The sequence below is a fragment of the Lepidochelys kempii genome, chromosome 24 (genome assembly GCF_965140285.1).
Source record: "Lepidochelys kempii isolate rLepKem1 chromosome 24, rLepKem1.hap1, whole genome shotgun sequence".
NCBI classification, from domain to species: Eukaryota; Metazoa; Chordata; order Testudines; family Cheloniidae; genus Lepidochelys; species Lepidochelys kempii.
Genome location: NC_136403.1, coordinates 6,906,835 through 6,928,826, shown reverse-complemented (window position 1 = coordinate 6,928,826; position 21,992 = coordinate 6,906,835). Strand labels below are relative to the sequence as shown.

At 50.9% G+C, this 21,992-nt stretch overlaps 1 protein-coding gene and 1 pseudogene across 2 annotated transcripts; both read right to left on the bottom strand.

Moving 5' to 3' along the window:
- Nucleotides 1-15: 15 nt before the first annotated feature.
- Nucleotides 16-7,882, bottom strand: APH1A (aph-1A gamma-secretase subunit). Of its 2 annotated transcripts, none has more exons than XM_073322769.2 (7): nucleotides 7,096-7,882; nucleotides 5,119-5,289; nucleotides 4,731-4,804; nucleotides 4,101-4,223; nucleotides 3,101-3,228; nucleotides 2,458-2,581; nucleotides 16-1,580 (listed from the first exon to the last, which is right to left on the bottom strand). In XM_073322769.2, the coding sequence occupies exons 1-7, from the start codon at nucleotides 7,206-7,208 to the stop codon at nucleotides 1,516-1,518; spliced, it is 798 nt and encodes a 265-aa protein (XP_073178870.1). In that variant the 5' UTR covers nucleotides 7,209-7,882; the 3' UTR covers nucleotides 16-1,515. The 2 variants fall into 2 exon arrangements, with proteins under 2 accessions (XP_073178870.1, XP_073178871.1); XM_073322770.1 differs by lacking the exon at nucleotides 7,096-7,882 and adding an exon at nucleotides 6,229-7,078.
- Nucleotides 7,883-13,946: 6,064 nt separating this feature from the next.
- LOC140902909 (immunoglobulin kappa light chain-like) lies at nucleotides 13,947-19,691 on the bottom strand (annotated as a pseudogene).
- Between the last annotated feature and the right edge of the window lie 2,301 nt (nucleotides 19,692-21,992).

The following is a 21,992-nucleotide window of genomic DNA, read 5'->3' as shown; positions in this document are numbered from 1 at the left end:
AGTCATCACACCATCTCTATTAAAAGGATTTTACTCTGAATCAAAAAAATATTTTAAAAATCCCAATTTTACAGACTTTTAGTGAATCTTCTCCCAAACTTAGGGGGAAAAAACCCAACTCAACTTCTTGTAGCAGCTGCTCTCCACCCTCAAGGAGTCTCCAGGGTGGGGTTAGCGGGGCAATCATTTTAGCCCCTGAACAAAGCAGCACCATTCGGCCCTCTTCCACAGCACTGGAAGCATCTGGTTCTCTGGAGACGAGCTGCCGCGTGGCATTGCCAAGAGCTGGGCAGTGCCTGCTACAGCAGATTAGCCCTTGCAGACCCAGTGATACTGCAACCCCTTCTGCAGCAGATCCTTCCCCTCCATTCTGCATGACTTGCACGCTGCATGACCTCCCAGTAGGGGGTGCCTGGGAGCGACACGGATGCATGCCTACCTTTGCCCCAGATGCTTCCCACATGCGTAGCTAGGAGAGCAGCTCTCTCGTGGAGGCAGCCACATTAATGCTCAGCCGCCTTGCCAGGCTATGTTGCAATGGGGCAGGTCCTTCAGGCTGAGACACATGCGTGCCTTGCTGGGGAAGAGCCCCGGATGGAATGCTGTAGAGTTTCTAGACCATCACCCAGGGAAATTGGGCTCACTAACCCTGCAGGAGGCGCCCTCACCCAGCTGCCACTGGATGGAAGTTAGCAGGGTTGGTCGCACCTCGTGGGGTGGGGGGGGAGCACCCCATCCTTTTAGAGTTCCATTCCAACTGAGCCCTCCCCAAAGCAGGCCAACCTTTGCCAGCGGGCGAGTTCCCAGCTGAGCCGGTCACACTGGCGTCGTGGCAAGCACAGAAACGCCACAGCTGTTCTCACTACCACAAACCCTGGGGCAGGGCTGAGAGTTCAGAGGGCCCTTCGTGGCCCCAGGGCAGGAGGCGGGCAGCCAGATGGGCTCGCTGCTCTGCCAACCGAGGCGCTAACCCAGACCCTACAGTATCAGAGATGCAGATAAACAGATGCCAATAAAGGACCATTTCAAAAGCGAGTCGTCAGTGCCTCCAGACAGGACTTTCCAGCACCCTCTGCTGCAGCCCAGTCAGACAGAGGAGCCGCGGGACAATTCGCCTCCGAAGCGGGCGACGTTTGTACAGGGAAAGGGGGGAGCAGAGTTTGCAAGACCTGCCATGAGTCCGATTCTGGGCAGGTTCGAGTTCAAGAGGCCCGGTCAGAGCTTCAGTCCTTTGCAGCTGACAGGAGGGAAAGAAACTCCGGCAGTGCCCCAGGCCCCTGAATCCACAGCACAGAGACTGCCAGGGCCCCCCAGGGCTTCGCAATCCCAGCCGCGCCTCCACCAGCACAGCTGCCCAGCCCCGTGAACAGGGTGATCTGCTCTGAGTCCCATGCCCCAGCTCCTGCCATGGGGAGGGCGAGTCCCAGGCTGCTCCCAGCCGCAGAGAACAGGGCACTTGGGGTATTGGTCTTCCCTGGATGTCTCTGGCAGGCAGGTGCTGGCCTGAGGAGGGGCTCAGTCCTCGACGGGGACCTGCAGCGCAGAGTACAGCATCACTCGGTTCTCTTCCTCCTGTTTACCTGCAAGGGAAGGGCAAAAGTCAGTAACTCAGGCAGTCCCCAGCAGCGGGGGGCCTGGCTGAGCCAGACAGCAATGGAGAACACATGAAGCCGCTTGGGTGGCTTAAAGGTTTCATACCCTTCTACTTCTGGCTCACAGGTTCGAATCCAGCTTCTGCAGGAGGCTGGAGATCAGCCACAGTCTGTGCCCTAAGAGGGGAGGCTGCATGCCACCGGCACTACGTGGCCCACACCAGTCTCCTCGCTGGGGGTCTCAGCAGCGAGAGCAAGGACTGAGCTGGCCAATGGAGAGCGAATGTCTCTCAGGGCCAGGGCAGAGGCTGCATGTTCTCTACCAGCTCGTGGGACTGGAGGATGACTTGGACCTACCAGGGCTGTTTCCCCACCACCGCGTTTAGACGGTTAGCGATGGAGCGGCGTCTGGGCAACCCCAGCCTCAGCACCTGGCTGGGAGTCTCTGTTGCCATACACCACCCAGCTACCACAAGAGACAGCCAGCACTCCGGGGGGGGGGAATAGCCCCCCCCCACCAGAAGTCAAGGGTGGAGCAGTCTGGGATCTGGTGGAAATTCCCGACTAATCCCATCCCACTTGCTTCCCCCTCCCGCTGCAGGCCAGGCAGGATCAGGGTCTCCGAGGCCTTCTTATCTCACATCATTTCAAGCCAATTGTCTTGGAGCGGGTCATTAGGTGGGATGTTGTGTGTATCCGGCCAACTGGGAGCTGCTGCTGTCCATATGCCACTGCCCCCCAAAGCACCTTAGGCCAAGGGAGTCTCCCGAGTAGGTTAGTGTCACTCTCCAGCACTTTCAGTGACTGCCGTACTGCCAAACGCCCCCCACCCTCCCACGAGGGGGCCGGCTGGCTAGATCCTTACAGGAGAGGCAGGTGAGGACGTTGTGCAAGGAGCCTCCAGCCGTGAAGAAGGCCCAGACGCCCATGGAGATGGTGATGATGTAAATGGGGACGAGGCTGGCCTGGTACCAGGGATTCAGGAACGTCTAGGAGCGAAGGAGGGAGAGTGAGGTCAGAAGGGCCGCTGCCTTCCGTCTGCCTGCAGAGCCCTGGCACCCAGTCCCAGCGACTGCCCCCGGTCCAGGCTCTCTAAGTCTTTGGGACAGACAGGCAGCATTCCCTCCTCTGTCTGAGCAGAGCAATGCTGATCCCTCCTGCAACTTCTGCCCAGCGGTTTCACCATGAGGAGCTTAGTGGATAATACAGAGCCCCTTGCAAGGGGCCTTTGGGATCCTTAAGTCCTTTATTAACACTGCTTACGCTCCCACCCCTCACAAGCTGTCAGGATCAGCCACCGCAGGGGGAGGGGCAGAACAGGGAGTGACTAGCCCTGAATGAGCCTGTGTGACATTTCAGCAGACTGAAGCCTGGACTATCCCATTTCCCACGACCCCAGGCTCCCATCCTCTCCCCTGCAAAGGCCAGGGTAGGGCTAGCCAGCCCCACACTGCTGGCTGTCGGATCCGATCGCCTCTCTATCGAGCAACAACTTCAGCCCCACTCACCAACCCAGACGTGATGAGGTGACTGGCCACCACCAGCGCCAGGGACCAATACCGCCGCCTCTCGCAGGCGTCAAAGAAGATCACCCCCCAGAACGTGTGTAGGAAGACGACGGCCATGGTCAGGAATGCTGGCAGGAGAGGGGGGTGCGGGGGGTCAGACCAGTGAGGTGTCAGCACCCCAAACCTTCACAACAGCAACATGTTACCACCCTCTCCCCACTTCTATAGCATCTTTCTGCCTGGAGGATCCCGAAGGGTTTTGCAGACAGGTATGTGCATGGCTACTGAAATGCAGCCACCTCTGGAGTGGAGCCCAGCAGCCACCCCACACAAAAAGCTTTTATAGGAGGAGGTGGGAATAGTTTCACCAGTGGAATCTGAAGTTGGGAAAGGGGATAAATTTCAGACTAACATCCCAGTCTTTATAAGGATCATTAGCGACCCTAAACAAAGAGGACCTAGGTGTCACATCTCATTTGGAAGAAGGATTCACAGCTGTAGCCACAAGCGGTTCCTCCAGGCTATGTAACGATAACCCTTTTCTAGCCCCTTTCATCCAGGGCTCTCAAGACACATGCTAGTCATCAAGATTCAGAGCCCCACCAGCAGGTAGTCACATTTTTAGTGAGGGCCCAAGGTCACACCAAGATCAGTAGCAGAGCCGGGACTAAAACCCCAATGAAGGAGGTTTACCGTTTACTTCAACGGGGCCAGGATTAACAATAGCTCTCTACACTCCCAGTTTCCTGCTCTAACCAGTAGACGGCACTGCCTCCCAAGATGGATGCTACTGTGGTGTTATATTTAGCTCTTGGCTGACAGGGAGGGACGGGGCAGCCTTGCATCATGCCCCAACAGTCTCCTCTGGTTCTGGTTGTATCTGATCATCTACAGCTGGAGGGAAAGCTGGTTCCTCCGGCTGTGTTTGACCAACCCAATGAATGGCATCAGGGCAGGAGCGATCCCTTCATTCCCAAGCACACAGGGGCTCCTGCCTTACCTGACGTGATGAAGTAATAAGGCGAATCCCCATGGATCCCTACGATGCCTGGCCCTATGGAGTCCGCCAGGATGTTAATGACCGAGAAGACCCCACTGATGATCCCGAAGGACAGCCCCGACACTAGGAGGAGGAAGAGTATATCGTCCAACAGCGCTGAAGTTACCAACGGCTATGCAGAGCATCACAACTAGCTTTGGACTCATTTGACAAGCGCCGGGGAGTCCCCCAGCATCTTCCACGCTACCCCTGCTTTCCCAGGAGGTGAGGAGACAGACTTACCATCCGGAGATGCCTGGAGAATTCAGTGCATCGCAGGGCTGTGCCCAATACGTTCTGGGGCAGGGAGGGGATGGGACCGGCAAGGGGAGGAAGATGCATCTTAAGTACGCGCCAAGGCTACTGGTAAGTGGCAGAAGTTAACAGATGGAAGCATGACTGCCAGCCAGCGATTGCAGCACAGAGTCAGCAGCTCCTGGCTGCTCTGTTCCAATTCTTGTATCACCCCATCACCGTGATATCTGGGCACCCTAGGCCTGCTGCAGGGCATGTCTGAAACGGTGCGTGGAGGGGTCAGTCATTTACGTGGGGGGAGGGGAAGCACAGGCCCTTGCCCAGCAGCTGACTCACCATAGGCCATCTGCTTGAGGGAGATGGGAGACTGCCCATCCTCACTGAGCGTCGCCAAGCCTTCGTCGGCTTTCCTGGGGGTCAGAGAAAGAAGAGAATGGCTGATGGGTTTGAAGCAGGAGATGAACTGGAAGGGGGGCTGGCGGCATACAGGGGGAGGTGGTATTTATCAAGCAAGTGGCAGAGAAAAAGAGCAGCTAATGGATCATATCTACAAGGAAGACACAGGGGCAACACTTGGGAGAGGGTTCGACAATCAGGTGCCACCCACGGTTTCTAATAATACTGCCTAACTCTTTTCATCAGCAGATCTCACAGCACCTTACCCAGGAGGGCAGCCCCATTTCACACAGGGGGAAACAGTCTGCTCCTAGAGGGGTTCGCTTACTTGAGTAGCTTGAAGTAGGCAAATCGAAACGCCTCCTGCAGCAGCACCGAAACCGCGGCCCCAAAAACGAGGAGGCCATACTGCAGCCTGGAGTCCTCCCGATCGCTGAGCTGCACTGAAATGAACCAGATCAAAGAGGCCAGCAGCAGGGAAACTAGCCAGAAAAACGCCCTGTCAAAGAGAGAGAAATGGGAAACAAGCTAAGATGTGTGTTGTCAAGGCAGCAGTTTCCCTGTGGGTCATGCGCTCAGTAAGGGAAGTTTTATCATCTCATACCACACTTGATCATGCTTGTGTGAGACATGCTTCTCCTAGGCAGGGGGCAAAAAGGAGGTGTGGGGCCTAGGTTCTACTCTTAGAGTTGACACTGACTCACTCAGCAACTCCGGGCAAAGCACTTCCTCTCTGTAAAATGGGGAAGATTCAAGAACATGGGTCTCCTTCCAAGACCCATCCCTGCGGTGAGAAACGGACCACTACAACCATCGGTCTGGGCTGGCCAACTCCCTTCCATAAGCAGCAAACACCTCACGCTGCTGCTGACTCATGGGCATCACCAGGTCTTGTTACTGATTGACTGGTAGCTGCAATCCTGCAACAGTCAACACAGAAGAGCAAATACTGGGGGGTCTTAAGAGTTTTTTTGCAAATAATAAATGTCCATTTGTCACATGGAGCCTGTAACCCCCGCCCACTTGGTGGGGTGCTCTATCACCCCTAGTGGTGGCAGGGCCATTTATGAGCCTGCTCCAATGTGGGGCTTTTAGCGCAGGCAGTAGAGCCTCATGCTTTTCTACCCAGAGGTCCAGCGTTCAATCCCGGCTGCCAGAGACTCACCGAGGGACATTGTATTACAGGGTCAGCCTGCAGCCAAGAGACACATGTAACCGGCTCTTTAAGAGCGCAACATACAACACTGCACAGCAGTTAAAGCAGCCAAGCGATCCGAACCCCCACCCCAAAGAGGTCCTGCACAATAATACAGTGCAAACACTGAGCCCTGAGTGGACTTTAGAGTCGCAAAAGTTTGAGCAAAGGTGGTTTAAATCCTGACTACACTTGCTCTGTAGCTCAGGAGCTGCTGTTTGGCACCAGTTGGAGATGTCTCACCCAGCCTGTACGGTTGGTACACAGATTACATGGCTAAGGTGCAGATAAGGTTGCAGCCATGTGGCCATTACGTCCCTTCTGGAACACGAGAGCTGAAGTCCAGGAACTCAATTGCTGGGAAACCAGGAGACGTGGGGGGCAACTTAATCCTCCCAAGAATGTTCAGAGTTAAGTCCAAAAGACAGAAAACAAAAGGTGAAAAGCCAGGAAACGCAGGGTTAGTTTTCCACTTTCCAAATGGTGCTAGAAAGTTAAAGCCTCACTCTGCCTGGAATGGGGGAGACTCAGCCTAGACCAGGTCTGTCACCCAGAGACAATACAAAGAAGACCCCCCCGCAAGTGCCTGCAGGCTAACCCAGAGATGGGGGCAACCTTCATCTCCCCCCCAGACCTCCCCCATGTGATCACCCCTACAAGTTCTCCAAGTTCTCCTGTTCTCCAGGACAATCAACCTGATGGGGCCCCTAGCAACCCCCTATCCCAATGGGTCACCACCCCCAGCTGCCAATAGAATCACCCAAGGGGGTCCCCCCCCCAGCTCACGGGGATGCAGCTCCCCCACAGGGGTATCTAGCACCGCCACACACTCCCTGAGTGGGACCTCAGACAAGTCCAGCCCCTGAGGGAATGCCTAGTATGGACCCACCCCACCACCAGGTGGATCATGCTGGGGGGAGAGGGGGGGTGTCCCTGCACCTCCTCACCAAGGGTCCCCCACAAGTCACCCAGCCCTAGCATGACTTCCACGAGGGAGCCCCCTCAGCCCCCAGCTCCACCCCCAGACACTACACGGGAAGTCCCCATTACCAACCCCCCGACCCGGACGATCCCCGCCCGGGGGGAGCCTGTCCCCAGCCCCAGACTCACCCTGCCACCAGGATGATGATCCGGAGCGGGTCCCCGGCCACAGTGAGCAGGAAGAGGGAGAAGGCTGGGCCGAAGGCCACGAACGTGCAGCCGAAGAACACGGTGGCCCCCATGGCGGTGGCGGGATGGGGGGTCAGGCTCTGGGGCCCAGGACTGGGGGGGGATCAAGATCTGGGGCCAAGGGCTGGGTAGGCTCAGAGCGAGGCGGAGGGGTCAGGCTTTGGGGCTAGAGGGGGGGGGTCAGGCCTGGGGGGGCACAGGCCTGAGAGGGGGTCAGGCGCTGGGACCCAGGAGTTGGGGGGTGGGCTGGAGGCGGGGGTCAGGACTGGGGGGCACGGGCCAGAGGGGGGGCAGGCACTGGGGTCCAGGACCAGGGGCTGGAGGGGGGGTCAGGACTGGGGGGCACGGGCCGGAGGGGGGGGCTGGGGCCCAGGACTGGGAGTCAGGGCTGGGGGGCACGGGTCGGAGAGGGGGTCAGGCGCTGGGACCCAGGAGTTGGGGGATGGGCTGGAGGGGGGGGGTCAGGACTGGGGGGCACGGGCCGGAGAGGGGGGGCTGGGGGTCAGGGCTGGGGGGCACGGGCCGGAGAGGGGGGCTGGGGCCCAGGAGTCGGGGGATGGGCTGGAGGGGGGGCGTCAGGACTGGGGGGCACGGGCCGGAGAGGGGGGGCAGGCGCTGGGGCCCGGGAGAGTTGTGGAGGCCGCCCCACAACTACCCCTGCCGAGGAGCCGCCAGCGTCCGCACCTGCGATCCCTCCCGCTACGGAAGCCGAGCAGGGGGACGACAAAGCCCGGCAGTGGGCCCCGCCTCCAGCGGATTGACGTGGCCTGGCTGGCCAATGGGCGGGGCGCGTGCCCCCGGCTAGGTTGTCGCCGGCACCGCTCAACCGCCCCGCCCCACGGCATGGCGGGAGTTGTAGTTTTCTGGGCGTGGCCACGGCCCGGAGCAAGGGGCCGCGTGGGCGGGCGGATGCTCAGCGTGGAGGTGGGAGGAGGAGCACGGCCGGAATGCTGTCTGCTCCGGGCCGGTCTGGGGCTTTGCTGATGTCTTAGTGACACATGCACAGAAAACTGAAGTTGCAAAGTTTGGCTCTGGGGCTGAACTCCCCCCAAGTCCAGGGTTTTGAGGGGGAGTCACCCCCCCTCCCCCAAATCCACACACCCTTAAACAGCATCCACCGGATCGAGGCACAGCGTGGAGACAAGTGGCCGCGAGACAAAATCCTTCTAATGAGCTTGTCGGGGCTCTTGTTGTTGTTGTTGGTCTGTTTGTACAGCGCCTAGCACAATGGAATCCTGACCCCAGATTGGGGCCCCTCGATGCTGCCACCTCGCAAATAATAACTAATAATGTGTGATTATTTATTTTATTTATTTAATTTCTTACAGAGGGTAGTGGGTGCTTTTCTTAAAGCCCCAGCTCCTAGAGTCAAGTTACTATGTGAGAATTTCAGCTTTCATTTTTTTACGGAAATAAATTTCTCACCCTCATGTCGGAAATGTGAAAATATGAACCCTAAAGGCTAAGATACCAAAAAGCAAATGAGAAGAACCCCACAGTGGTTCTTTTTAAAAATCTCATGATTTTTAAGCCAATGCATGATTTTGAGAGGCCTGACATGATTTTTGAATGCTTGGGGTTGGCAATCGTATTTTTAATGGGGTCTGAATGGCTCCCCGGATTTTTTGTTAGCAGTCGTCTGGGGTTAAATTTCCATTCAGCCACAGGTTTCAGAGTAAAAAGAAAAGGAGTACTTGTGGCACCTTAAAGACTAACCAATTTATTTGAGCATGAGCTTTCGTGAGCTACAGCTCACTTCATCGGATGCATTCATTCATTCATTCATTCATTCATTCATTCATTCAGCCACAAGGTGTCACTGTGGTAGAACCACATTTCATTGCAGCGCCCAGAATTGGCAATCCAATTAACCCTCTGAATAAAAAATAACTAATCCACCCATGATCGCAGCTTGCGACTGAAACAAACAAACATTTCACAAGCACTGGGCTCCAGCCTTGCTTCAACAGCCAGATGAGCTAGCAACCTTCCTGCTGAATTTAAAAACAACACATTTGAAGTGAGCTGTAGTTCACGAAAGCTCATGCTCAAATAAATTGGTTAGCCTCTAAGGTGCCACAAGTACTCCTTTTCTTTTTGCAAATACAGACTAACACGGCTGTTACTCTGAAACCTGACATCTGTAAAAGAGTGTTACTGCATACAAAGGCAGGGGGCAAAGAGTAAAACAAACAAACAAACAATCTAATAGAAGATGAAAAGGAATAAACTTTAAAAATGAAAGCCCAGGAGAAGTAAAGGGAAGTATTAGTCCTTTCTGGTTTTAATCCCCTTAGAACCTGATTTTCAGAGCACCCACGTCTCCAAAAGAAGTAAAGCTTCAGAGGGGTCGCTGTGTTAGTCTGGATCTGTAAAAGCGGCAAAGAGTCCTCTGGCACCTTACAGACTAACAGATGTATTGGAGCACGAGCTTTCATGGGTGAATACCCACTTCGTCGGATGCCGCTTTTCCAAAAGAAGTGAATGTGAGCTGAAAAGCATTTCTAAAAATCAGCCTTTGTTAATATTCACGGCCTGGTTTATTCATTCATCATTATATGTTCCTAGGCCCAGCTCCTCAAAAGGTATTTGGGTGTCTAACACCATTGAGTTCAATGGAATACCTTTGCCCCAGTGTCTGTAGGATCAAATTCCTGTACTTGTATAACCCAGATCCCATTCATTTCAGAGGGAGTTTCATGCACAGAGCTGAGGCTGTCTATGGCCATACTGTGCCCTGACTCTATACTGGGATGGATCAATGGGGCTGCAGGAGACCTTTGCATTGGAGTTTCCGGCTCTCTCTGAGCTGAAAGTGTGCCCAGTACATTGCAGCTTTTAGAATTAAGTTCAAGGTGCATTTACTATCTGCTGCTTTCCATTTTTAATATAAAAAGTGATTTAGTGTCTCTGAGAAGAGAGAATTTGACAGTCCTGGAGATTGGAGTCTTCTGATTGGCAGTCCGGACAACAGCATGGCAAACTTCCCCGCTCCCCCTCAGTCTCAACCCTGAGCTGCAGGGCCCATAGCTGGGGGGAGATGGGAGTTCTGTTTCCATGCCTTGGTTTCATTGCCCAGACTACAAACAAGTAAATGCCAAGTGGACAAGTGCAGGCTCTGAGCGGTTTTAGTTTGAGTCCTACAACATTAGGCCATCAAAATGACAACTGGATTTGAACCTGTGACTTCGGTCTGGTCTCCATTTAAAAGTTACACTGGTATAAATATGTTAGCGGTGTGATTTCTTACCAGGATAGTTATGGCAGTACAGCCCACAATGCGGATGCAGTTATACTGGTATAAAGACGCCTTATATCAGGATAGCTAATTTCCCTTTCCATATGGAAAGGAGCTGTCGTATGATCAGCAGTTTTATATTGGTATAAAAACGTCGAGACAAGGGGTGTTGTACTGATTTAACTATACTGGTTTAGTGAAAGCAAGACAGCGTTGGTTTGTAGACAAAGTTAGAGCTGGGCGGGAACTGTTTTTCCCATGTCGTGAGAGTTTTCGAGATTTTTGACATTTCTTTCCCACCTGGAACTGGGATGAAAACTTGAAATCCCCCCCCAAAAAATTGCAAACCAATATCTGAAATTTTTTTCATATTGGATCAATAGAAATGTTTCATTTCAATTTTGTCCTTTTTTCCCCACTTTGACCTTTTTTCTCATATAAATGAATTGAAATTTCAAAACACAAAGTCACTTCGAACTGAAAAATGAAACTCTTTGTTTAGAAAAAGTCAAAATGGGACATTCAGACCATTTCAAAACTGTTCTTTCCTCCCACGTTTCTAACTGGGAGATTCATTGAAACCCAAACTTTTCCCGTGAACAGCTTCGGTCTGGACAAATCAGCATTTTCTATAGAAAAATCGTTTCGTCAGAAAACCCCCAGCCAGCTCTAGACAAGGCCTTTGAAGGGAAAGGCTTGGGAGCCTGTCCACTGCCCCTGAGACCGTACACTCCCCGTTGGCTCTCATTTGCAGTCGAGAGATCGTTTTGCAAAGCCCTCTGAGACCATGCTGATGGATGCTGTGCAAACGCATCCTGTCGTATAGGTGACATCAGCCCATCTCTGCAGCGCTCACTCTTACTCTTGCATTTCCTTTAAGTTCCACCGTCAGCACAGACCCAGCCTGTGGTATTTCAAAAACTCCCCCAACTTTGGGCACCCTGTTCTGAGTTCTCACTGAAGGCGAGACCAGGAAGGAAATGATACAGAACTGGCTGCATCTTTTTTTCCATTCAGGGTGCGGAGACATTAGCTCTTTGAATTCGCACCTTGACCGTCTTGCTGGGTCTCTGACTCACCCTTTTGTCCAAGACCACAGACTCTGTGATGTGGCTCGCTTGGTGCATTTTATTTAAATGAGGCCAGTGAAAAGCACCACTGAACCGTCAGGGCTTTTCATAGCCTGCATCGTCAAATCCTTCCAAAATCCAATTCAAGACAATACACATTCTTTCCATTCCCGCTGCTGATACCCACACGGAAATCATGCAGCCTGTGGAACTGGGGGCATAAAATGCCAGATGATGCAGACGAACCAGATAAGGACGGCTGCGCTTCCTTGGTCCCTCTGTTCCTTCAGAAAGCATCACATGGAGCAGCAGCATTGTCTAGTAGGCCAGGCACTGTATGAGGACTCTAGAGACCTGGGAGCTATTCCCAGCTCTGCCACTGTCCTGCTGGGTGTCCTTGGACAAATCGCTTAGTTGTGCCATGCCTCAGTTTCCCCATCTGTACAATGCGGATAATACCACTGCCCTGCCTCACAAAGGGGTTGTAAAGATCCATATATGAAGAACTGTGCCTGGCGGGATGAGAATCTCAGCTGGAGCCCCTGTGTGTTACTACAATAGCCACTGCTGTGTTTCTTTGTTTATTACAGCCTGGCAAAATTCCACTCCACTTTTCACCAGAAGCCAGTCATTATTTTTTGATGGGTGAGTAATATGTCATTCCTTTTTTCATCTAAATCATAGCCAAAGCAACCCAAGCAATTCTGGGCCTGAGCTAGGCAATTTTGCAAAGCTGGTTCATTTTCAGCTATTCGCTTGGAGGACTAGGCTCAGAACTAGAGCGGGAAGCCGAACGCATTTCCCAGTTTGCTGGTAAATATGAAAAAAAAAAATTGTTTCAAGCCAAACCCAACACAAAATGTTACAAAATTTTCTGCGAATCAAAAAGTTAAAAAAAAGAATCATCGTGGGTGGAAGGAAATGTTTTGTTTCTGACCACTTTTATACATTTTTTATTTGTTTTTTAAAAAAATAAAATTCATGCAAATGTTGGGGGGGAGGGAAGGGAGTAGTTTTTGAACCAAAAAAGCAAAACATTTAGAGTTTTTCTGAATGTCTTTGCTTGTTTTCAATCAAAACCATTTGCCAAAACGGACACAAATTTGCCAAACGTTCGGTGTCACCGAATCAGCATTGTTCACCAACCAAAAGTTTTGGATGAAACATTTCGCCCAGCCTGACTCACGACACCCCCCTTCTTGGGCCTCGCTCCCCAGCACGTGCAATCATTTGCCCCCAGGCGATGTGGGTGCAGAACGCTACCATTCCAGTCAAATAAAGCAGGGCATCCATTTTGCATTGGCATAAGTGATGGCACTAGGAGCAGGTCAATCAGCGCGGTGATGGTGCCTCAGTGCCCCTGTGTTGTTTCCATGAGTCTGAAGGAACCAGGATCCTCTGACTAAACTGGGAGGAGTGGTAGATACGCTGGAGGGCAGGGATAGGATACAGAAGGACCTAGACAAATTGGAGGATTGGGCCAAAAGAAATCTGATGAGGTTCAATAAGGATAAGTGCAGGGTCCTGCACTTAGGACGGAAGAACCCAATGCACCGCTACAGACTAGGGACCGAATGGCTAGGCAGCAGTTCTGCGGAAAAGGACCTAGGGGTGACAGTGGACGAGAAGCTGGATATGAGTCAGCAGTGTGCCCTTGTTGCCAAGAAGGCCAATGGCATTTTGGGATGTATAAGTAGGGGCATAGCGAGCAGATCGAGGGACGTGATCGTTCCCCTCTATTCGACATTGGTGAGGCCTCATCTGGAGTACTGTGTCCAGTTTTGGGCCACTACAAGAAGGATGTGGATAAATTGGAGAGAGTCCAGCGAAGGGCAACAAAAATGATTAGGGGTCTAGAACACATGACTTATGAGGAGAGGCTGAGGGAACCGGGATTGTTTAGTCTGCGGAAGAGAAGAATGAGGGGGGATTTGATAGCTGCTTTCAACTACCTGAAAGGGGGTTCCAAAGAGCCTGTGAACTGAGAGCAATGGTGCTATGACAACTTATACCAGCTGGGTATCTAACCATCCCATTTCTGAACCAGTTTCACTAACTCGGGGGGAAACGATTGTGTTAAATCTATGCAAGCCCCAGTGTGTACCTGAAGAGCTCTGTGTAGGCTGAATGCATCCGATGAAGTGAGCTGTAGCTCACGAAAGCTCATGCTCAAATAAATTTGTTAGTCTCTAAGGTGCCACAAGTCCTCCTGTTCTTTTTAGTGTGTACACAGTTACAAATGGTGTTTATTGGCGTTGCTTGTACAGGAATAATATAACTAACCCCAATACCTTTTCATTAGCTGTAAAGCTGGGTCCCTATGCAGGGCTCACACTAATTTAACTAATTTGGTTTTTCTACCCATTTTGCTCGATCACTGCAGAGATTGAGCCTAGATGAGCCCTGGGACCCAGGAAGAATCCAGCTCATCCCATTTGGATCAGCAGTCAGGTTGCCAGTTCAGATCCCCCGTACCAGGTAGGTCAGGATTTTTCACTCTTCCCTCTTGCCGGTCGCTCCATCATGCTCCGGCCATGCTGCCTTGAATCAAAATCCAGCTGACAGTATACGATCCCATCCTGCATGGTGACAGGAAGTAAAATTAGCCCCCCTCCGTGTAAAATGGATTGGTAGCAACTGTGACAGGACTGACCGTCCAAGTGAGCTTAGCCTCCCCAGGCCTGATTAAAAATTCTTCTTCCTCCTCTGCCTTCCCTATCGATGGTGTTTTGTCAAATTGGAAATGATCCCTGGAATCTGATTTTAAGAACTTGGTTGGTTAGTGGCAAACTTTGCTCTTACAGGGCCTTTCCTTTGCAAATATCAAAGAGCTTTGAAATATTATTTCTTTCTCTTTATGGTCCTTATCTGCCCCCCATTATTCTAGAATCTGAGCACCTCAATTTTTAATGTCTTTATTCCCAACCCCTTGTGGGGCAGGGTTATTTTCCCCATTTTACAGAGAGGAACTGAGCCATAGTGAGGCTAAGTGACTTGCCCAATGTCACACAGGGAATCTGTAGTGGAATTGACACCAGGTCTCCCAAGTCCCAGGTTAATACCCTAACCATTGGACCATCTTTCCTCTCTCTGTTAAGGGCTAATGACCTGTTCATATAATGAGACAGACTCTGCTCTGAAGATCTTACAGGTGGAAACGATGAATGAAACCTCCCAGAATTCCCCTGCTTCTCTCTATTTTGCAGATGGGGAAACTGAGGCACAGAGCCATTTGGGGACTTGCCCAACATCACACACAGCATTAAGATAGAGGCCAGTTCCCTCCCCTGCCCCCCATTCTGCTACTTTTGCCTTTAAACCCACTTTATGGATCAATCCATCTAGACCCCTAAGTGAATAGGAACATTTAAAATGTCTCATACGGACAGTGACTAAGAAAGTTGGTAAAGCGCCGTACCTGGTGCTCCTCCAGGGTTGGCGGTGCTGAGCGACGGGCCTGGAATCCTGACACAGACAGAGACATTTGTAAGGTCCTGTTCCATTGGCATTTCCCCAAAAGGAGGCATACAGACTAACGGGGCCCCCGAGCAGTGTGTGGGCATTGCTCCGTTGTGCCCAGCACAGGGCAAACAGACGGACGGTTGTATTAAGAGATTTAGCACCGATAAACTTGACAAAATATGGACCAGGAATAACTTGAATAAAAGCACCTAAGGCAGGGGTGGCCAACCCAAGCCTGAGAAGGAGCCAGAATTTACCAATGTACATTGCCAAAGAACCACAGTAATACCTCAGCTCCCCTCAGCCCCGCTCCCAGCGTCTCCCTCCCACAAGCAGCCCTGCTGATCAGCACCTCCTGCTCCCTCCCCGCACCTCCCGATCAGCTGTTTCGTGGCGTGCAGGAGGCTCTGGGGCGGGGGGAGGAGTGAGGGCACGGCAGGCTCAGGGGAGGGGACGGAAAGGGGTGGAGTGGGGGCAGGGCCTGTGGCAGAGCCAGGGGTTGAGCCGTGAGCACCCCCCGGCACATTGGAAAGTTGGAGCCTGTAGCTCCAGCCCCGGAGTCGGTGCCTAGACAAGGAGCCGCATGTTAACTTCTGAAGAGCCGCATGGGGCTCCGGAGCCACAGGCTGGCCACCCCTGACCTAAGGAACCAAGGACCAGATCCTCAAAAAGATTTAGGTGCCCAACTCCCATTGGGACCTACGTCCTTTAGGTGCTTTTGAAAATGTTGCCCTTGGGAGAGCTAGTCTCACTGAAAGTCACTGGGACTTGGGCCAGGTCTACACTACAGACTTCTGCCAGCCTCGCTGTCGGGCAGGGTACAAAGAGGCGTAAGCCCCGACTGACGCAGCTGTGCTGGCAGACGCCCCAGTGTAGACTCAGTTGTGTTTTTCCCGGTGTAGCTTTTCTCGCCTGGGGGAGCTGGAATAATCGGTACTGGTAAAAACTCAGCTCTGCTGGTATCAGCTGTGTCCACACTAGGGACACTTTGCCATCGGGATGCGACTGCAGCAGTCAAGCCTTCCAAGTCGAGACCTGGACTAAGTCTCATTGAAAGTCAATGCTCATAAGGGCTAGATTTTCAAAGGTGTGTTTATGCAGGTAGGGATTTCTGAAAGCACCGCAGCAGGTGAGGTGCCAAACTCCCATTGGTGTCAATGGGATTTAGGTGCCCGGGTGCCTTTGCAAATCCCACGAGGCACCTCTCTGTGTCTCTAGGTGCCTAAAGACCTTTGAAAATCTGGCCCTCAGTCACTTTTGAAAATGTTCCCTTCCACCCACAGCAGCTCCATGGGTCCATCGCCTTCCTTTGTCACCAAAATCAAACCTTTCTCCTGAGGCAGGAAACAAGTTCCAGAGGTAGGGCCTGATTCGGGCTGCCCTGCACCTCGTCCAGTCAGCGGCACCAATCGGAGTCGATCAGGACTGCTCTGATGTGGTAGCGTTTTAAACACACCTTGCCCAGGGTTACATGAACCAGCCCAGGAGCCCAAATCCCCACCCCTTTACACCAGTTTGGCACCCAAGTAATTTCAATTACTTTAATGGGGTTGACCGGATTCACAGCAGGTGGGTGAGAGAAGAATCAGACATGCTGCAGGGCAATGGAAAATCAGATCCTTGGAAAACAAAGCTACCGAGATCAGGCAGTGTGACAAACAGAATCAGAGAACCGTAGGCCTGGAGGGGACCTCGAGAGGTCATCTAGTCCAGTCCCCTGCACTGGTGGCAGGACTAAGTATTATCAACCATCCCTGACAGGTGTTTGTCTAATATACAGTGTGTTCAGTCATCCCAGGAGCTAATAATGCCCTGGGGTGACGCATGGGAATAGGATTTCGCTCTGCAGGAGTTTCTGGGATGAGCTGTGTTCATTACCTTGAGTGGAAGGGCAGCAAATCCAACCAAGGCTCAGAGACACCATCAACAGCACCAGGTTTCCCCCTACTGCCAGGGGTACGGCGTACTGAAAGCATCCATTGTCAAAGCCTGGGGAGGAAGCAGACACAACTGGCTCACTTGAGTAGAGGAGGTCATGATTGCACAGCATGTAAGGAGCTGGGCAGGACACAGTTTGCCAGTCCGATGAATATTCTCCTGATATTGAAAAAAGTTCCCGTCCCAAATCGGGAGAAAAAATCGGTATCTCAGATGCCTGTGACCCAAAACTCCAAAACAAACAAAGGAACAAACACCGGTTTTGGGTCAATGAAAATATTTTGTTTCAATTTTGACCTTTTCTTCTTAACCTATTTTTAGTCTGAATTTACTAAAACATCTCCATGAAAAGATTTCACTTGAAAAATGGAAACTTTCCTGTTCAGCAACATAGAAAGGGACATTTCCACGATTTTGAAGCTTTCCTCCAAAAGTTTGTCAAGATGAGAGGTTTGTCCAAACTGACCCTGTCTCCTGAACTGTTTTAGTTTTGACAAATTCACACTTCTTGGCACAAGAAGGTTAATTGAAAAATTCCCCACCAGCTCTACTATGTAACGTTTCACCTTGAGTTTTTAGCTCTGCAGAACAAACCAGCAGGAGCCTTCAATCCATTTCACTCTCCCTTTTCATTAGGCCAATGAATAATATTCCCTTGGGTCAGTGATTTAGCCTGTTACCAGAAGGCTGCGGCTTCTGCCACTCCTCTCCCTTCTGTGCCCCGTGACAGCACCTCTCCCAGGTGCTATTTCACCGTGGAACATACTTCACACATGGGCTTTTTGTGCACATTGGTTCAGGCCACGACAGACAGGCCGACATAACTATTCCCGTCAAGGTGTGAAGAGGTGAGATCCCTTCCTGACAGATGCCCCTACTGTAGGCTTTTACCAGTGCCGCCTGTTTCCCTCGTGGGAGTGGCTTTGTTATACCAGTACAAAGCACACCTTCCCAGGGGTAGCTGCATCCACACCGGAAGCACTTTGCCGGTATAGCATACTGGTATTTCGACACCAGCAAAGCACTCCTAGTGTAGACATAGCCTCAGAAAGAAGAGTGGCATTTTCTTGCACTTCCTCTTCTTTCCCTTCTCAAAGTTCATTGCAAGTCTCTCTACACCTAATTAACTAAAAGGTTAATACAGTCCAGCTTTCCATGATGACCAATTATTTATTATTTTAATTTATCATTTCAAAGCAGCTTGGACTGAAGGCGCTTCCCATGGCTATAGCTTAGATCTTACTCCCCTCTAACTCCAGAAGCAAATATAAAACCACTCACGTTCAATATACCTGGCACTTTTCTTAACACTGTTGCCAGAAGAGTTGAATTTTACTTCACAGGTGAGAATTTTTGCACTGGTCCAGGTGTCCTTCGGGATGCTAAGGTGACTTATGAACATTAAGGATCCATCCTTTGCTTTCTGTGATCGCATTAGTGCCTGGTCCTGCCGATCCCCAGAAATATTCCAGGAAATTTGGACTGGGTTGGAAACTCCGTGGACAATGCAAGCCAGATCAGCCATCCCAGTGGAGATGAGACCAGGGAGAGATGGAGCAAGAAGCAAAACCCAGCTGCTGGTGGTGTAGCTGTCTGAGCAGAATTGAGCAGAGAATTTATTGTTCCATCCTGTGTCTGACTCACTACAGACCTGCCGGCTGTTTATTATCTAATTAAGGGCACCAATTTTACTTTGTTACAATTGTACACTTCCACTGAAGTCAATACAATTACACTGGTGTAACTGACCGGCTCTTAGGAATGTTAATCTCATGATATGGGGATTGACTCAAAGTAAAAAATTCTGCAAAAACAAAAGGATAAATTTGGCTAACTGCATTCATGGGTGTTAAGTCAAAAACATCCCCAATCTGGCAGCTATAAATAGTGATGAGACTAAAACTAAAATGCTTTGAGATCTACTGGTGGAAAGCACTAAGTATGTACTAGGTGGGTTGTTTATTATTATTCAGGAGCTCTTTAAAATAAACCCTGTCATATTTGACCATTAAAGGAACATTTTTAATTGAATCCCCCAAAACTGCAAAATCGGCTCTTACCAGCTCCATTTAGTTGTCATTTTTTAGCTTAGTTTCCCCTTTTCAACCATTTCAGCTTTGAAAATTGTACTATATTGTTCCATTTTCCTGGGATGTTTTTTTTTTAACATCTCTGCATTGTTAATCACTTTTCCCCTCGAGTTACACCATTATCTTTCCTTACCTCCAACAATCAGTGTGGATCCATTGCCAAAAATCAGATAGCTGCTGGATTTAACTGCACAGTAATAGTCACCAGACTCCTTCTGCTGAACATTGTAGATTTCCAGTGTCATGCCATGTGTCTCGGGTTTGCAAGCAAACTTACTTACATTTTGATCATTTAAGCATTTCTTGATGCTCACCTTCTCTTCTCCTGTACCAATAAACCGAAATGCCACCTCCTTCCAGTTTTTATTTGGAAGAACAGGGGATCTTTGCCGTAGCACTAATTTCGACAAACAGGAATCGCTGAGTCGGGTACAGAGATAACTGTGCTCCCAAAACTGCAGAGATAAAACAGGGTATAGCGATTAACTTCCATTTGTCCTCGGCTACAAAATAAACTGGATATTTAGAATTCAAATGAATTAATCTTCATAAAGTTCATGCTCTGTAACAGTGCCTTGCTAGAACTCATGCTAAGACTATATCAAAGCATATGGATCTCTTAAGTTCTCTGAGCCCACAATAGATGTTCTGTTTTCTCAATTCTAAAGGTAAATGCTCTAAGAAATGCTGAAGGATTTTACCCATGGAAGACAAGAGTAGGTATCTGACAAACAGCATGTCTGTAGGAGTAAATAATTACCATCCTGCAACCCCAGCTCAAGGGCTGCTGTCATCTATACTGTGAAAGAGTCCAATAACATGGGCAGTGAACGCCTCCCGGGGGGATGGGCTGTGGTGGTGATAGGTACCATTGGCAGGTATTTGCACAGAAATCACACTGGAAGGGGCATGTCTGGTATTTCCAAGAGTAGATCACCCCATTATTTGAAGATGCCGGATTATTTCTGCTACCCCCACATTGTCCTCCTGGTTATTAATAACGATCAGCAGCAACTGGGACCTAACACACAATGTCTTTCTAACACTGCAGCATGTTTATTCTCCCAGACAGACAGACAGACACACACCACACATCAGATCTATAACTTCAAAGTGCCTAGAACTGTAACCAGCTCTGGGAGGAGGTAGGAGGTGGAGGCTGCAGACCCAAAGAGACAGACTATTCCATTGAAACTGCCACCCACCTTGTCTGGTTCTCACTGGTGTTAAATGAGCAGAAGCCGTGATTGCCCCATGCTGCTGTCTGCTCGTTTTAGGCCCTGAACCTGCACGGGTAAATCCCTGTGCTTGCACGGAACCCCATGGGAGTCCACCTGGGTGCAGAAGTCCGACCAGGTGGTTTTCAGGGCAGGATCGGGGCCTTAGCTTGTGTGTCCAGCATGACAGTATTGCTTGTGTTATGCTGAAGTAAGGTCATAGAATCATAGAATATCAGGGTTGGAAGGGACCCCTGAAGGTCATCTAGTCCAACCCCCTGCTCGAAGCAGGACCAATTCCCAGTTAAATCATCCCAGCCAGGGCTTTGTCAAGCCTGACCTTAAAAACTTCTAAGGAAGGAGATTCTACCACCTCCCTAGGTAACACATTCCAGTGTTTCACCACCCTCCTAGTGAAAAAGTTTTTCCTAATATCCAACCTAAACCTCCCCCACTGCAACTTGAGACCATTACTCCTTGTCCTGTCCTCTTCTACCACTGAGAATAGTCTAGAACCATCCTCTCTGGAACCACCTCTCAGGTAGTTGAAAGCAGCTATCAAATCCCCCCTCATTCTTCTCTTCTGCAGACTAAACAATCCCAGTTCCCTCAGCCTCTCCTCATAAGTCATGTGTTCCAGACCCCTAATCATTTTTGTTGCCCTTCGCTGGACTCTTTCCAATTTATTCACATCCTTCTTGTAGTGTGGGGCCCAAAACTGGACACCGTACTCCAGATGAGGCCTCACCAATGTCGAATGTCATACACAGCACATGCCTGCAAAGCCACAGAAGTACTCGTGTAGGATCGCTGTGTACTGTGGATCATTGTGACCTTGCATTTTATCCACGGTTGCTTCAAAAGCATGGCTGGGATTTGGCCACACAACTTCCCTTCACGTCAATTGAGATAATCTCATTGTAATTAAGGCTCAGATTTGGTCGCAGATATTTTTAGTAAATTCACGGAAGCCTGTGACCTGTCTGTGATTTTTACTAATAAAATATCCCTCACAAAATGGGGAGGGAGGAGGGTCCAGCACCTGTGGCAGCTGGGGGTTCTGGAACCCCTGCCGCCCACTGCATCTGAGCCACTGCAGGGTCCCCCCACCACCAGCAGGAGTCAGGAGCTCCGGGGTCCCCCTGCCGCCTACTGCATCTGAGCCACTGCAGGGTCCCCCCGCCGCCAGCAGGAGTCAGGAGCTCCGGGGTCCCCCTGCCGCCTACTGCATCTGAGCCACTGCAGGGTCCCCCCACTGCCAGCAGGAGTCAGGAGCTCTGGGGTCTCCCTGCTGCCCACTGGCTAGGAACGGCTGCGGGCCCACTGCCAGCAGTGTCTGAGAGCTGCAGGGCTGCCTGCTGACAGCTCCAGCCCCAGGGCAGAAAATGTCACTCACGGAGGTCTCTGGAAGTCATGGATTCCATGACCTCTGTGACAGAATAGTAGCCTTAAGCATAATTCCTGGGATTAGATTAATTTTAAATCTGTGCTGCAAAGTCTCAGCCTTGTTGTAAAGGATCCAAGACACGGGAAGCCAAAACAAACATGCCCCCTTTAAGAAGGTCTCAGGGAAGGAGAAGCCTTAATAAACTTCACAAGGCCCCGGTTCACAACTTCTAAATATAAGAGTCAGCAAACAAAATCTCTGGGCCCATCCAGGCTAATCTCCAGGAGCTAAGAGAAGCTGCAGCCTGCATAACTTCTAGTCCCCTCCTTCCTGCTCAATTTCCTCTTCCTGTTTAAATAGCCCAGCCCTAGGGCAAGGTAAGGGGATCCTTGATTGTACCCAGCCTGACTTCAGCAGTCCTCTCCAGACAGTTCC

What these genes read in the sequence shown, in the direction of transcription:
- APH1A (XM_073322769.2), bottom strand. Translation starts at nt 7,208, where the DNA reads ATGGGGGCCACCGTGTTCTTCGGCTGCACGTTCGTGGCCTTCGGCCCA. An exon ending in GCCTACTTCAAGCTACTCAA is followed by an intron (nt 4,805 to 5,118) that starts GTAAGCGAACCC and finishes TCTGACCCCCAG; the next exon opens with GAAAGCCGACGAAGGCTTGG. An exon ending in CGTCCTCACCTGCCTCTCCT is followed by an intron (nt 1,581 to 2,457) that starts GTAAGGATCTAG and finishes CTTCCCTTGCAG; the next exon opens with GTAAACAGGAGGAAGAGAAC.